This window comes from Microtus ochrogaster, chromosome 1 (assembly GCF_000317375.1).
Source record: "Microtus ochrogaster isolate Prairie Vole_2 chromosome 1, MicOch1.0, whole genome shotgun sequence".
In the NCBI taxonomy this organism is placed as follows: domain Eukaryota; kingdom Metazoa; phylum Chordata; class Mammalia; order Rodentia; family Cricetidae; genus Microtus; species Microtus ochrogaster.
In genome coordinates this window covers 14,753,863-14,770,240 of record NC_022009.1, presented here as the reverse complement: position 1 = coordinate 14,770,240, position 16,378 = coordinate 14,753,863, and the positions used below count along the sequence as shown (strand labels likewise).

At 49.1% G+C, this 16,378-nt stretch overlaps 2 protein-coding genes across 3 annotated transcripts in view; both read left to right on the top strand.

Annotated features, from left to right (window-relative positions):
- Window positions 1–7,180, top strand: part of Rab15 (RAB15, member RAS oncogene family) — a 25,375-nt gene extending 18,195 nt beyond the window's left edge. For both annotated transcript variants that reach the window (XM_005343235.3, XM_026779590.1), the window contains exons 2-7: window positions 712–772; window positions 1,563–1,623; window positions 2,307–2,384; window positions 3,314–3,403; window positions 4,531–4,596; window positions 4,754–7,180. In XM_005343235.3, the coding sequence (XP_005343292.1) occupies window positions 712–772; window positions 1,563–1,623; window positions 2,307–2,384; window positions 3,314–3,403; window positions 4,531–4,596; window positions 4,754–4,912 (515 nt within the window). In that variant the 3' untranslated portion in view covers window positions 4,913–7,180. The remainder of the gene's footprint in view (window positions 1–711; window positions 773–1,562; window positions 1,624–2,306; window positions 2,385–3,313; window positions 3,404–4,530; window positions 4,597–4,753) is intronic.
- A 2,115-nt stretch (window positions 7,181–9,295) lies between these two features.
- On the top strand, window positions 9,296–14,135 carry Gpx2 (glutathione peroxidase 2). Its single transcript, XM_005343234.2, has 2 exons — window positions 9,296–10,608; window positions 12,654–14,135. Exons 1-2 carry the CDS (start codon window positions 10,387–10,389, stop codon window positions 13,002–13,004), a joined length of 573 nt encoding a protein of 190 aa, XP_005343291.2. The 5' UTR covers window positions 9,296–10,386; the 3' UTR covers window positions 13,005–14,135.
- The last annotated feature ends 2,243 nt before the right edge of the window (window positions 14,136–16,378 follow it).

Here is a 16,378-nt window from a genome sequence, read left to right as displayed (position 1 = left end):
TTTTAGCCATTCTGACAGGTGTAAGATGATATCTCAAAGTTGTTTTGATTTGCATTTCCCTGATCGCTAATGAGGTTGAGCATGACCTTAAGTGTGGCTCTGACTCTTTTTATTTATTTATTTATTATGCATACAATATTGTCTGTCCAGAAGAGGGCACCAGACCTCATTACAGATGGTTGTGAACCACCATGTGGTTGCTGGGAATTGAACTCAGGACCTTTGGAAGAGCAGGCAATGCTCTTAACCTCTGAGCCATCTCTCCAGCCCCTCTGACTCTTCTTGTAGTTCTCCTCAGCTGTTTCTGGGTCCTTCGATCTGGTGACTGGCAGTCAGCTCTTCAGAGCCTTGGGCAGAGAAACCCGAGAACCGGGGCTTCCTGTGCCTTCCTGCTTCTTCCTTTCGTCAGCTGACAGGCTTTGTGTACCTACCACGCACCGCACTGGGTCAATGAGGGCTGCAGCGGAGTGTTGCAGGCCAGCGCTGTGACTCAGGGTCTTCTTAGCAACCCGAAGATGATTTGCGATGTTCCCACTTTTCACTGCTGAGGAAATGAAAGCCTCATCCGAAGCTCTAGGTGCCTCTCTAGGGTCTGTTTAGTAAACGTGTTAGACAAGGTCCTTGCTTCCGGTCAAAGCGAAAGCCCTTCCACGTGGGTGTCTCAGGCCTTCTTCGAGGGAGCCCCCTTCCTAACGTGCACGCTTTCTCCAGGTGTCGACTTTAAGATGAAGACCATCGAAGTAGACGGCGTCAAAGTGCGGATACAGATTTGGTGAGTTGGGCAGCAGGAGGAGGCCGGGAAAGGAGGGGGCATTCTGAGCTGTACCTGAGTATACTGTCATTTATAAAATCCTCTTAAGCTTCATCTGGGGTAACTGGAATATCTCAGTGAAGAGTGAGATCAGAAACACCCATGCCTTGTTCTATGCACCTTAGTCTCAGCAAACTACGGGATTGATGGGAAGTCACCAAAGGAAAGGAATTAGGAGCTAGGAAAATAAGTGCTGTGGGCGTCTCTCTGAGTTGGGCTTTTCTGTGGAGCGGTACCACTGTGGCAGAAAGCACCACTCCCCGGTTTAGATTGGGACCGTTTTGTTTTGTTTTGTTTTGTTTTTTCAGAATGCCTCAGTACTACCTGGTGCAGTTTCCACTTTTGGCCACCAGGGGCTGCTGTGGCTTTCTGGCCTTAAAGGTCTTAGAAACCCTCACCAGTTTATGGAGCTACCTCTCAATCCTAGAATACCATGGGAACTGCCTTTAGCGATGCCCTGGACACTGGGTGTGTAGGACATCCTCCCATCACAGTCGCTGAGTTCTGGAGAGCTGTGGGTCCCTCTGAGAAGAGGCCGAGGCCCTGCTGGCCTTGCCTGTGCCCATATCGAGGACTAGGCCTCTCATTGCAGACTCGGTGTGTTTGGTACTCTTGGGGATCAGAGAACTATTTAGTTTTTACCCTGAAATTCCCCAGCTTTTCCTCCTAGGGTACAGGGGATCCTAGCTCCTGCACCTCCCTCATCGTCTGTCCCCAAGGTCCCTTCTGAGGGATTGCTTTTCTCTTGCAGGGACACAGCAGGGCAGGAGAGGTACCAGACCATCACGAAGCAGTACTATCGGCGGGCCCAGGTGAGTCACCATCTCGGGGTAGAGCTGGGAAGCTGCTCTCCACACTTCCAGTGTGGTGTTTGAGATGCCTGTGTCTCTAAACAGGGTCCGCAGATTGCCTGCTGGGTAAACCCAGCCTCTCACTCTGGCTCATCACTCTTACACACACCCTCCACTCTTACAGACCCTTTACCCCAAGCCAAAGACTCAGGTCAACTCATGTGTTGCGCAGTTAAAGGAAGGTCCCCGAGAGCCCATAATAAAGGGTTAACCAATGCTTATTGGGGAACACTCACGGTAAGAAAGCCCCTGTGTTCCTCTGTTCTGTGGGCGCTGGGAGCTGCAAACCAAACTCCAACCACCAAAAGGAAAAAGGGCTGAGGACGCTTCCTGTCTGGGCTTATAGTACCTCAGACCCTGCCCTAATAGGCTGGTATCTAAAAAGCTATTGGCTGAATGAATTCCCACAACACCTCCCCCTTCCGTCTGGACTCATGTGCTGCCTTCCTATCTAAGAATTCCGTGAGGGGCCCACAGAGTGGCAGCTGTGGACATCTGAGGGGAAAGGAAGCGTGTCTGCATGCTGAGGAGTCCTCACTGTAGGCAGGGAAAAGGGAGAGCGGGCTGGACGTAGAAGGACCACTGGTCTGGCCCCATGTCTGTACATTCTACTGTGTCTGTCTCTCTCTTTTTTCCCCTCTTAGGGAATATTTTTAGTCTATGACATTAGCAGCGAGCGCTCCTACCAGCACATCATGAAGTGGGTCAGTGACGTGGATGAGGTAGGAGGTTCTGCCTCACTGACGGGATGGGGGGAAGGCACCTCAGGGAAAGGCAAAACAAGGGCCCGGGGGTAAAACAAGCTCTCATGGTTGGCCAACACAGTCTTGTCTTTTAAGATTTTTGATAGAGACCTTTGGGTAAGCTATGTGGAAAAAGCCGAACCTTCCCTACCCTCATGTGCAATGCCCTCTTAGGCTTCCGTAGCCGTGCCATTCTTGGACATGTATTAGTCCGAAGACTACTTCATGGGCAGCGTCTTCCTCAAAACCTCAGGCCCGGATCGAATTACAAGTCTGGGCTACCAGACCTGCCTCTGCACATGGTGGAGGAAGCCTTGGGAAACAGTCTCAGCTCTTTGGGTCCCCAAACCTTGCAGTTCAGACACCATTTGTTCAATCCAACGAGGCATCTGTATTAGCATCTCCTGCCCTAAGCTGTCCCTGTGACATTCTTGGGGTCAGTCATGGTATTCTAGCTAGTCTTCATGACACTCAGTTCTCAGACTCACAATGGAAGCTGAGAAGGACAGATAGTACCAAACCCTTTATATGTTGGCTTTCCCTAGTCTTGAGTACCTGTGGCAAAATATATAAATTAGACAAAGTAAAAAAAAAAAAAATAACGGCAACAATAGCAAAATTGCAATGTGCTATAATAATATAATACTTCGGAATTGTTTATTTCTGGAATTTTGCATTTAATATTTTTAGTTCAGGGCTGACTGATGGTAATTGAAATTGTGGAAAACAAAACCACAGATAAGGGTCCTGGGGCTCTTGTATGCTGGTAGCCTGCTCTCTGTACCCAGTCAGCCTACTCAGTCCCTAGGGTTCTTGGGCTTGGGGATTTAGAGGCCAGTGGAGACGGTATGGGGGAGCTGGGAATGAAGAGGAGCACTCCCTTAGGCCCGTCTCTGTCTTGTCCTTAGTATGCCCCAGAAGGAGTCCAGAAGATCCTCATAGGAAATAAGGCTGACGAAGAGCAGAAGCGGCAGGTGGGGAGAGAGCAAGGGCAGCAGGTATGTGAACTTGCTGCGCCTGTCCTGAGAGCGGGGACCCCCCTCACCATCGTCAGGTCCTCTCACCCTTCCAACACCGGGGAGCTGACAGTTTTGAGAGTTTGCTTTCGGACCCTCAGGACAATGACCAGGTGTCCACATGGGGGGGGGGAGGGGGGCGGAAGACCTCTTAGGCAGCAACTCTAGCAGGTCCAAGACCCCTTAAACAAGATGATGCTGTGCTCAGGATCGCACCTTTGCGGTGGAGATGAGGAAGCCGGTCTCTTACAGACTCCGTGCATAGCTGATATTTTGCATAAGGGAGGGGTCTCCCACTCCACCCCTGCAGACCTCACTTCCTGACTCCACACGACCGGAAAGTGTGGGAATGAAGAACCCTCAGGTAGACAAGCCGTGGGGCCGAGAGGGTCAAAGCGTCTCCAAGCGTGCAGGGAGACCATATTCCCACACAACAGAAAGACTGGCAGTCTGGAGCAAGAGTCATCCGCCCCGTCTGAGCGTCTCTCCAGTCAATAGCATTTGATTAGTCCTTAAAATAGAATTGATTTTGGGGAGGGAGGCGCATAACAAATAATACAGTGTCATTAAAATGCAAAAGTGGAGGCAAACCCTACAAGACTAAGAGTTTTTACTGAGCAGGACCCGTGTGGCACCATGGTAAGTGCTCTTAGCTGTGTGACCCATTTAATCGTTCGCTAACCCTTGATGCAGACACTGTCATCCGCTTTAATAGAGAATGGCGCTGGGGCTTGGAGGGAATGGTCATAGAAACTCGTTCTGGGTTTCACGGTGCCCAGGTGGCAGCTTGGCACCTAGACTGGCTTCGTTGCACTCAGAGCCCATGTTTCTTATTTAGATGCCATATGCTGTTGTCTTTGTGCTGTGATATAGCGGTGTGTGTGTGTGTGCATGCATGTGCGTGTTGAGACTTTGGTGAAATAGGTATATTGGTGGAGCATCTTATCCCATCCTCTGCCAGTCTGTGTCTTAGAGAGAGCCCCAGTGTCCCATGCGAGTCATCCTGTCACCGTGGCACACACTGAGAGCACGATGGCAGCGGCACAAACCAGGTGGCACGGGCCTCCTTCCCTCACTGCCTCTCTTTCAGAACTGCCCTTGTCTTGCAGCTGGCTAAGGAATATGGCATGGACTTCTACGAAACAAGTGCCTGCACCAACCTCAACATCAAAGAGGTGAGAACACCGGGGACTGCTACCCGTCCCTGGCTGAGCCCAGAAGGGATGGGTAGAAGAGGTGGCAAATAGGAGCCAGGATAAGATGGGCAGCGGAGGGGTTACCAGAAGCAGAGAATGGGGACACTGGACTAACTTGTGCTCCTCGGCTTCCCAGTCCTTCACCCGTCTGACGGAGCTGGTGCTGCAGGCCCACAGAAAAGAGCTGGATGGTCTCCGAACACGTACCAGCAATGAGCTAGCATTGGCAGAACTGGAGGAGGAAGAAGGCAAACCTGAGGGCCCAGCGAACTCTTCAAAGACCTGCTGGTGCTGAGGATCCTGTGTGGAATCCCCCCGCGACTCCCTTCCCTCAGGAGGCCCGTGGAAGCAGGGGAGCCTGGGCTTTGCCTGCTGCTGTCCTTTCTTTGATGACCCTGTCGAAAATCAGTAGCTGCTACTCCCCTGCCTGGCCCCGTGAGCAGCTCTATTGTGGCTCTGAGCAGCCTGTGCCCCCAGCCCCTCCTGGAGTGGTGACCTTCAGCCTGCTTCCCAGCCACAGGCCCGCTGTGATCCCAGAATGTGCTGTGACCATCTCGCCACCCCACGCTCCTGGGACAATGGTCAAGGCTGGAGTCAAGGCCACTTAAAGACTCATTTCTTAGTGCATCTCGGGTACTCTGCTTTTTCTCTTCTTTCTACTCTTCCTCCACCCACTTCCCTCCAGTGTATTTGGCATCCCTGTCTCTCTTCCTCCTTTGCCTGTGTGTTCTGCTGTGTGGCTGCTATTGCAGGTCCTTCCTTCCTCCCTCTCTCCCTCCCTCCCTTCTTTGCTTTTCCTTTCTTCCTAACTCTGCCTAAGGGAATGGACCCAGGCTCTGCCCCGGGGAGGACAAGCCACCCTGCTCTGGGGTGAGCTTAAGGGCTATGGGTGCTGCTTCTTCCCCCTCCCCGCCGCCCCTCCTTGTGCCATGGGCTGCCTCCCCAGTGACTTGGGGGAGTAGAACACTGAGATAGGAAGAAAACACTACTTGGTGGGCCTCAGGCCTGGGATGGCCTCCTCTGCCTTTGCTTTTTGTCTGGCTGCCTACAGGCCTCTGTGAGGAACTGGGTCTCTGTGAGCAGAGAAAAAAACCAAAAGGATGAGGAGTGGCAGGGACAAGTCACCTCTATTCTACCTCCCGTGCAATGAGTACATGACCTCTTCACCTAGATTCCCGAATTTAAAGATGAGGATCAAGGCCTGAGGACACTAAGGGACAGGGGCAGTCCTGGGGTCAGACACTGCATGGTCAGCCATTAACTCTAGACAAAGGTTAAAGCAGTTGTGAAGGGTTTGCTCCTAGATAGTAAGGTTAGGACAAAGGCAGAGTGCACTTCAGGAAACTGATTGTAGTAGCAGCAGCAGGGGCCTCTTGTGGAAGACTATTTCCCCAGACTCCCCGGCAAAGGTGAGTCACTGTTCTTTTACTGAACCTAGCCTTCAGAAGTTAAGATTTTCCTGGGTCCCAGAGTCGGTGTGCAATAGGCCTTAAAACATGGGGAGAGAAGCGGTCTGCCTTCCAAGACTTCCTCCTCTCGCCCTCTAACTGGTAAGTAGGCTTGTAGCATTGCCAACTGCCGAGTAGCTACCAAGGGAGGAAAAAGGATGCTCTCCTCCAGAGGTCCATGCTCAGGAAGTTTCTTTAACTCCCCGTAGTCCAAGGATAGCTTGAAGGAGGCCCCTACAAGAAGCAAAAGCCCACGCTAGGGGTCGTCCTCACATTCCCCAAGGTGGGAGGAGCTCAGGTAAGAGAATAGTCCCAAGATGCACTGCGTGGCTGGGGCTGGAGCCAAAGCAAAAACAAAAACAAAAAAATCTGGGCCCTGGCTGAGCTTTTACCAACCAAGGACCTTTCAAATCCAGGGCGCAGATGTGACGATAAAGGGCCCCACACCCTTTCAGTCCTCCAGGAAGGGAGATGGGAATGAACTCACGGGAAATTTCTTCCTGACTCAGCAAACTAGGAAACGGGGCGGCAGGAGAGGGCAGCTCAGGCTTCCCGTGGAATTGTTCACGGAGGAAGGTAGGGAGCTGGCTCTAAGACTGGACCATGACTGACTGGGTGGCTCCTTTGGGGACTGACTCCTGGGTAGCAAGAGTTAGGTAGCATCACACAGCAGGTGGACAGGCCTGCCTTCAGCCAGAGGTCCGAGAGGAGAATTTACACAGGGCACTGGTTCTAACCTCTGGCAAGTGTCATTGTCTTGCTGTTCTAGCACCTCAAGAAAGAACTTGATTCCACGACCCTCAGGCTTCTGAAAGGGAAAACATGGGGTTGGTTCTGTGGACTCTGAAGTATGGCAGAAGGAAAGCTGAGATTCTGGAGTGCATCTGTGGTCACTCCATTCCTGAATTTGCCTCACCCCACCTGCTATTCTGGGTGGCTTGGGCTGTGTCATTGGCCTTGACTGTTCAGTTGGCTTTCCTGGCCTGTCTGCGCATGAGAAATCAATTCACCCTGGTCTGCCGCCTGAGCCCCCATCTCCCTGTGACAGGTGAACTTCTTCCTTTTTTTTTTTTTTTTTTTGGTTTTTCAAGACAGGGTTTCTCTATAGCTTTGGAGCCTGACCTGGAACTAGCTCTGTAAAAGAGGCTGGTCTCAAACTCACAGAGATCCGCCTCTCTCTGCCTACTGAATGCTGGGATTAAAGACGTGCGCCACCACCACCCGGCTGTGATGAGTGAACTTTGTGTACTGTGTCTTGGGTCCATTATATGAATTGTGAGCAGGATTCATCTATTTTAAACACAAATGTTTACAAAAATAAAGAATATTTCCAACCACAGATGTGTGCACCTATGAATCTCCAGGAGAAGGTGTTATTGAGATCTTGGTAGTGACAGGGGAGGCAGAGTGAAAGAATCTCAAAGCCACAGCAAGATTACAATGGAAGTGGTGAGCTTGGTCCCTCTCCCCTAGTGACACCTGCAGAAGAGCCCAAAGCAAACCCCCACTGGCCTGCTGTGAGTTTACAGGAGCAGGGTGAGGAGGAGGAGGCTGAACACCAGAATGGTGGCCCTCTGTTGTGGATGAATGAGGAAGGCCCTTCCTGAAGGCATGAGGAAGGGCTGGCTAATGTTTCACAGACTTGTCATTGGATACCCCATGGGGCAGATGCAGATTGGATCATGAGTGTTGTAGTAAGAGCGGCGGGCTACGTTCTGGCACCCGGCCGCCCGCACGGCTAGCTTTACCCAAAATAATTACACCGAAACTGTATTCTTTTAAACACTGCTTGGCCCATTTCTATCTAGCCTCTTCTAGGCTAACTCTCGCACCTGGACTAGCCCATTTCTAATAATCTGCTGTAGCCCATGAGCTGGCTTACCAGGAATGATCTTAACCTGTGTCTGCCTGGAGTGGGAGAATCATGGCGACTCTCTGACTCAGCTTTTTTCTCCCAGCCTTCTGTTCTGTTTACTCCACCTACTTATGTTCTAACCAATGAAATGGGCCAAAGCAGTTTCTTTATTTTTTAACCAATGACCTTCCTCCATCACATGAGAAAAGGTGTTAGGGAGGTGGAGACACAGAGATAAATGATGGGAGTGTGGGTAGAAGGAAAGAATAAAACAGCAGGGCAGTGGGTGTCCTAAATCTCCACTGCACTTGAGAGACCGTTTGCCATACTCCTGGAGAGTCTCTATGTGGGAGGGAATGGTTATCTTTATGAATTCAACAGATAAGAAAGGTTCTCAGCGAGCTTTGAAGACTTGACAAAGGGCTAAGAAAAAACCAGTTATGACTAAAAACCAGTGCCTTAAACTCTCTTGATTTAGAGTCTAAATAGAAAAACTTTGGAATATCTATCTAGAAAAATCTCTATAAGCAATTCTCTTGCAGTCAGAACTGAGAACCACCCACCTAGGCTTTTCTGCCTACTAAGACTTAGAACAATTGCCCTGGGACAGAAAGCCACAGGGAAGACTTTGTTAGTGTGTGCTCCAAGTTAAAAGCTTTTGGAAAGTGGGGGCAGTGTGGACATCTTGAGACAATACTTTAGGAATAGTTCATCATTTTTACTCTACTGTGAGAAGAGGGGACATCTAGGGGACCCGTGAAAGCCCTAGATTTTCATGGAGAAAACAAAGTACAAACCCGTTCCTCACTCAAGACTCATGCACGCTTGAAGAGGGCTTTCAAAGGAACAGTGAACAAAAGGCATCTCTTCGGAAGCCGGGGCTTCTGGGGGAAAAAGCTCTAGATGGCAGAGACACCTGGCAAATTAATAGCCAGCTTTTATTTACATCACCGCCAGGTCCCTCTGACTCCACAGCTTAGTAGGGACCCCTACTGGCTGTCTCCGGAGGCTCTGCAGTTTCAGCAGAAGACCTAACTCCTTGCCACGCCATTTGTGGCATCACAAGACTCCGTTCCCATTTGGATAATGGAAACTTGTTTTTAGGGAGCTGTCAGCTGAGACTATGATCCCTGCAATCTGAAACATATGTGGGACAAGCTGTAAGGCAGAATTTCTGAGCACTCCCTGGCCCGTAGTTTCTTTGCCTCTCGATAAGTCAAAATCTGAAGACTAGTTGCCTCAGCCTTGCTGACTCTCCTCTAGGATCTGGGAGACAGCTCCCAACGGATATGTACCTGTGAAAACACCCTGGGAAACATGTACCTTATTAAAACAGCCAGGATAAACCTGATGGATAGCTTTACAGGTGGAGAAATCAGTCAAGTGTTTCTTAAAATCTCCTTATTTAGTTGGCCAATGCTCGAATAATGGGGGTGGCTTGGACAATGGTCTTTTCAGCTGCTGGAGTGAGTCCCAGTGACAGCCCTCAGCAGGCAAAGACATCCCACCCCACACCAGTGACGGACTTTGAAGACATCCTTGGTAACCACAGCTGCTTCACCTTCCTGTTTATTTCGTCTTGTGAAGAAATGGTCACATATTCACAGAAGGCTTTTGGAAATCTCAGAGACTGAGCCGGTGCCTGAGAGGGAGATAGGTACCATTCATCTACCTAGAATTTACCATCTGTTCTGAGACTCCTCCTGATCACTATGCCGGCAGCGACCCCATCCTCATGGCTGCTGGAGGGGTGTGGAATGGAGGTGGAGATTGTAATGTAGGGCACAGAAGAGTGCGGGAACAAAGACCTCAGTGTTCTCCAGGGCAAGAAACATCGCTCACAGAAAGGCTTTCTTAGACAAACACAACTTCATCCCTTCTGCCTGATGCAAATAGAGGCACTAAAAGTCGTTGCTTCTAGGAAACGACGCTTTCCTCCTAAGGGTCCTGTGACTCTTCTTTAGAAAGCATAGAAACATAAGGATAGTATATACATCTTTCACCCATTCAGACCCAAGAACATCTGACCTCTCTCACACTTCAGAGACTGGCACTCAATAAATGTGTTTTCAAAATGTCTATGCCAGGCAAAACCACTGTGCTGGGGCAAGCAGGAGTCAATCTTGCACGCTCCCTCCCTTTTTTTCCTCCCCATTTGACCTTTAAGGCTCCAATTTCCAGCAAAGAGTGAATTATTCACATCCTCTCATAGATATCAAATTGGCTCTTTCCAGGTGCCAGTAGGGTGGGACAGAAGGTGGCTTTGTCAGAGACTGTAAACAGGCAGAGCCCCAGCCTTGTTCAAACAGAATGCAGGTGGGTGCCTGTTTTCACTAACTCATCCTAGACATGCCCAACAGCACCTGGTGAAATCCTGTCTGCCCTTCCTGGCTCCTCCCTCCTCCCCACCCAGCCACCAGACTTAAGTGGGCTCACACGACTGGGCAGGGCTCACTGCACTTCGCCATGGCTTACATCGCCAAGTCTTTCTATGATCTCGGTGCCATCAGCCTGGATGGGGAGAAGATAGATTTTAACACGTTCCGAGGCAGGGCGGTGCTGATTGAGAATGTCGCGTCACTCTGAGGAACAACCACCCGAGACTTCAACCAGCTCAACGAACTGCAGTGTCGCTTTCCCAGGCGCCTGGTGGTTCTCGGCTTCCCCTGCAACCAATTCGGACATCAGGTGAGGAGTCACTGGCGCTGGAGAGAGATAAAGCATGTAGTGAATGTGTGTTGGAAAATCTGGAATTGAAGAGTGTGCTTCATCAGTCTAGGTCCAGGTGAATGCAAAATAGCACAGGAAAGTAGTTATGCTCTGAGATTAAATATTGAGGGTGTGCCTTTTTTTCTGACTTTCCAGAATATTCTGAGGGTTGCTACCAGATCTCTCCATTGTGTCTTTGCAAAGTGATTCATTAATTATTGTTGCATGAATGAATGGAGAAAGCAGAAGGTTAAGGCTCAAACTAAGCTGGCTCGGTAGACCATTCCTGTGATCCCAGAATGACAGTGTGAGGTGGGGGCTGGGAGGGGGTGAGTCTGAGACCAAACTGGGCTACACGGCAAGACCTCATCTCAAAAAAACAGCGCGAGAAAATTGCTCAGTACTTGCCTCGCGTACATGAGGCTGGGTTGATCCCAAGCACTACGTAAGCCTGCTGTGGAAGCTTGCCTACAGTCCCAGCACATAGGAAACGGAGGTGGATCAGAAATTAACAGTGATCTTCTGACTACAGCTAGTTCGAGGCCAGCCTGCGAGTAAGCTGCTGGAAGGAGTCATTGCACTATGAGATATAAGTCTAATAGAGATTAGCTGGGGCTCAGAAATGTCAGGATGGCCTGGACTGACTGTGTTAATGGTTCTAGTCGGTCAGAGGCAGGCACTTGCAGAAGGAGCTAGCTGACTCTCAGCCTGGAGAGGAGGGGTAGAAAATAAAGGTTCTCACCGGCATTTGGGATGGGGTAGGACAGGGGTGGCAGTGGTGAAGGAAAAACAGGGAACAGGTTCTGAGCTAAAGCATTCTTAGCTGAGTACAGTGGATGAAGATGAGGTTCAAGGGTCCTTTGCATAGCAGTTAAGAATAAGAGGAGTAATTAGGTACCCACGTCTTTGTCCTTAAGTATTTAATTGCTTAACAACCTCCCCCACCCCATTCTAGAGCAGTCACCTTCTATCCTGTTGGACACTAGTGGCCCCATTTAGAATGCACTCATTCTGGTCACTGACTTGCTTTGTCTTGGTGGCACCAGAAAACAAAGACTCCCTTGGATGGGGTCTTTCTTCATCAGAGAATCCTCCTATTTGCATTTTAGTTCTAGGACAAAAAAGGATGAAAGCTGGAAGCTGTAACTGTTACTCACCTGGGTCTTACTTTCACCCTTGACTCACGAGCTGCACAGGGCACAGGCAAAGGACACACTCAACACACACAGAAGCAGAAGGGAGCAGAGCCAGGGCAGAGGAGATGAAAAATGGCAAAAGTATGTGTGTGCATGCATGTGTGTGTGGAGCGTGCACACATGTGCATTAGTAGGTACACCGGTAGAAGGGCATAGATTGAGCTTCTTTCCTTCTTTTCCCTGAACTCAAGGTTCTCTGAAGGACCAAGCACACAGTTAATTGCTCAGGATGGATTCAGGTCAGGAGCAGCTGTTCAAAAGTGCTAACCTTAATTACATTTATTTACTTATTAAATTGAAAGTGTGTGCAGGCATGTGCACATGCCACAGTGCACACGTAGAGGTTAGAGAACAGCTGTAAGAGAGGGTTCTCTCCTGCTCTGAGGTTCAGGAGGTTGCCTAGCATACCACCAGACAAAGACCATGGCTGGTGAGAGGGCTCAATGGGTAAAGAAGGCACCAAGCCTGCCGCCAAGCCTGATGACCTGAATTTGATCCTCAGGACCCACGTGGTGGAAGGAGAGAAGCGAATTCTGCAGGTTGTTCTCTGACCTCTGTGTGCAACACGGCACTCACGATGTGTACACACACACACACACACACACACACACACACACACACTATAAAATAGATGTAAAATAAAAAACCAACAACACAATGGCTGGGAGAGAGTAAGGCAAAGCAAGCAGAGAAGAAACACACGTACAATCAACACATGCTTGCACACATGAAGGAAAGAAAGGAGGAAGAGTTGGAGAAGGAAAGATTTGCACTGGTGGATTCTTGATTTCCTCTTCCTTTTTCCTGCTCTTTTTTCCTCTCCTCCAGGAGAACTGTCAGAATGAGGAGATCCTGAACAGCCTCAAGTATGTCCGCCCCGGGGGTGGGTACCAGCCCACCTTCAGGCTTACCCAAAAGTGTGAGGTCAACGGGCAGAACGAGCATCCAGTCTTCGCCTACCTGAAAGACAAGCTGCCCTACCCTTATGATGACCCATTCTCCCTCATGACCGATCCCAAGCTCATCATGTGGAGTCCGGTGCGCCGCTCAGATGTGGCCTGGAACTTTGAGAAGTTCCTCATAGGTCCAGAAGGGGAGCCGTTCCGTCGCTACAGCCGCACCTTCCAAACCATCAACATAGAGCCAGACATCAAACGGCTCCTCAAAGTCGCCATCTAGATGGGAGCTGCTCAGTCTAGAGGTCTCCCACCGTTTCTGGTCCTCAGGGCTCAGTGTGCCCCCAGGAGACACAGGGGGACTGAAGCGCCCCCTCACTGAAGCGCCCCCTTCACTGAAGCGCCTTGCCTTCCCTGCCTGTTCCCTACAGCTCCCTCAAGACTCTAAGTCTGGGGTAGGCTCTGGGCCTTCACAGAATGATGGCACCTTCCTAAACCCTATGGGAGATGTCTGAGAAGTTGTGAAGGGCAGAGCCAGCCTCCTCTAGAGTCCAATAAAGGGCAGGTGTGGAAATGCCTGAGTGTCTGTATCTTCCTTTCCAAAACTTTCAAGAATCTTATTTTATTCTGTGTGCGTGTGCACATGTGTGAGGTCAGGGGGCAACTTTGGGGAGTTGTTTCTCTCCTCCTACCTTGGGTTCCAGGGATGGAACTCAGGTCATTGGGCTTGTCTCACTGAGCCACCTGTGTCTTCTTTCTTAAGAGAGGTAGAAGGGGGTAAGAACTGTGGGTGCCATGGAGGGGCTGGAACCACACTACAGTTTGGTAGAGTGCGGCTCTGATCAAGGGGGTACCCCAAGCTACTGTCAGGACTAGATGTGCAGTGACAGTTGGGGTTTCAGTAAATGTGAATCTATCATTTCATGGCTCTTACAGAACCAAGTGAGAAGAGGAAGTAATAAAGCGGTGTAAAGAGAAGAAAAAGATAGCAGCCCCTTGGGCTGAGTACCCTGGCTGTTAGCCTTGAGCCAGGAAGACATCTCATCATTGTGGGCCCTGAAATAGTTAAACCTTATCTGACAGCATCTGCTGACAGCAGGGGTGGAAGTGCAGTGGCCAGGAACACAAAAGCACTTTAGCTCTTCTTGGTTACTTGCTAAATGTGAAATTTCTAAAGTTACATTTTATGTGTGTGAGTCTACATACGTGCTGTGGCATGTGGAGGTCAGAGGGCAGCCTGCAGTCTCCCTCCACCAGGTGGGCTTCAGGGACTGAAATCAGATCGTCAGGCTTAGAGACACAGAAGTTCGTGTTCCACCTTAGTTCTTCTCGAGCTCAGACACTCACAAATCCAGGCACAAGGCAAACGAACGGAGGCATGGATGAGTGATTGGGTTGTTGTCTTCTTTCATGACGGTAGGGACAGAAGAGACAGAGGCATGGTTACTTTACCATGAGTTTGGGGACACACACACACCATATCCTTTAGAGCAGTGGTTCTCAACCTGTGGGTCGTGACCCTGGGTTTGAATGACCCTTTCACAGGGGTCGCATATCATTAAAACTTATAACAGTAGCAAGATTACAGTTATGAAGTAGCAATGAAAATAATTTTACGGTTGGGGTCACCACACCATGTGGAACTGTATTAAAGGGCCGCAGCATCAGATCGGTTGAGAACCACTGCTGTAGAGACTGAGTTTATAATCTGCCCACGTGATTGGCACTCACCGTGAGGACAGGCGTGCCAAATGGCTTTGTCAGGATGCCCAGGTTCCTCACCCAGTGCAAGCACATTCAGAAAGAACCACCACCACCGGAGCCAGGGTCTGCCATGCTCTGGAGAAGATGTGTTCCTGTTACTTTTTTCCTTCTGCCACTAGATGGACTGTCTCTTGTCTTGAGGCCCTCTTCAGGAACAGTTCTCAGAACTAGGAACCCTGCTAAAGAATGCCAGTGCTACCGCTCATTCCCCTTTAATCTGCTCCTCTCGATCGCTGAGAAGCACGCGTGGGACTGTAGTAAATGACATCTGTCTGACCTTCAGCTCAAACTGCCATTGGCCGTGTTTCATGCCAAAGGAGTAACCTGAGTGTTACAGTGGGAATTCCCAGGCATCCTTCCGAGAGACCTCCTGTCCAACTAAGGCTGCCCTCGCTTTCACTCTTGAAAATTCAGCCCTTTGGATGGCTCACCTTCAAGCCAGCAGCTGGGGTGTAAATTCTTCTGCAGAAGGACCATGCTAATTTTAGTCATGACCGAGGCAGACTCTTTCCCTGATGAAATGGGATAAGGCAGCATTTGTGCAGGGCACTACTATGGACTTTTTTTCATCACCTTGATGGTGTCTGCCTTTGTATTTGTTAACAGACAGCTAGCCTAGAGGTTGGCATTATGCCACTGGCAATTTCGGGTGTGATGCCAGCACAGCGTGTTGCATCTTTTCCAGATTGCTCAAGCTAAATGAATAATTACGGGATTCCAGACGAATTAGAATTTCAGTATAAATAATTTTACAGAGGGTCAGGAGGGGCAAAAATGGTAGAAAGTAGGCTCTTCACCTTGGCAGGAGCAATGCTGTTTGCTTCAGGCAGGATCTGACTAGTTTTCCTCAGAAGGGAACAGAGAGGCAGGATGACCTTCTATGACATATTGTTAAATGAAAGTAAGGGCTGATTTCCTTTATCCGTCATCACATTTGTCCCTGCTTTGCTCTCAGAAGGGGCAGCTTATGGTCATCAGCAAGTAATATAAAGATTTAATGGAATCACCCACCTTCCTGAATATTAGACCTTCTGATAAACACCATTAACCACTATAATCCAAGATGCCAGTAACTGGAACCGCCTACGTTCACATACTGTAGGATACTTTATATATGCATTATTCACAGGGATGCCATAAGGAATTCTCTCTCTCTACAGAAAAGGTGGCTGGATAGATTAGCTGCATCGCAACCTGTAAGTAATTCTAATAAATCCCCTTTTCTCTGTATTTGGAAGTTAAGCATGACATGAGATCTGATTGTGTGTCAAATTAACAAGGACGGACTTGTGATGGCTATTTTTGGTTGCCAACTTGCCTACATCCGGAATTAACTAAAACCCAAATGGCTTGGCACGTCTGTGAGGGATCTTTATTTCTTAATTAAATCATTTGAGGTGGGAAGACACATTTCCAATTCAGATCTTTGAGGTGAGAGGATCCACCTTTAATCTGAGACATACCTTTTGCTGGTAGCCTATATAAAGTCCTTGCTAGCAAGCCCACTCCTTCACTGACATTAGAACCTACTTTCTGGAGATTCTGGCATATTCTAAAGACTAGCTGAGACATCGAGCCTCCTGGACTGAACAATTAGTGGAATTTTAGCCCTTTGTTGGTAGACAGCCATTGCTAGAACAGCTGGACCACATACAGCCTGTAAGTCCTCAGATAAATCCCCTATCTATCATCTATCTATCTATCTATCTATCTATCTATCTATCTATCTATCTATCTATCTATCTATCATCTATCTATCTATCTATCTATCTATCTAATCTATCTATTATCTATCTATCTATCTATCTATCTATCTATCTATCTATCTAATCTATCTATCTATCTACCTACCTATCAATATATCTATCTATAGTACACATACACATAGACTAA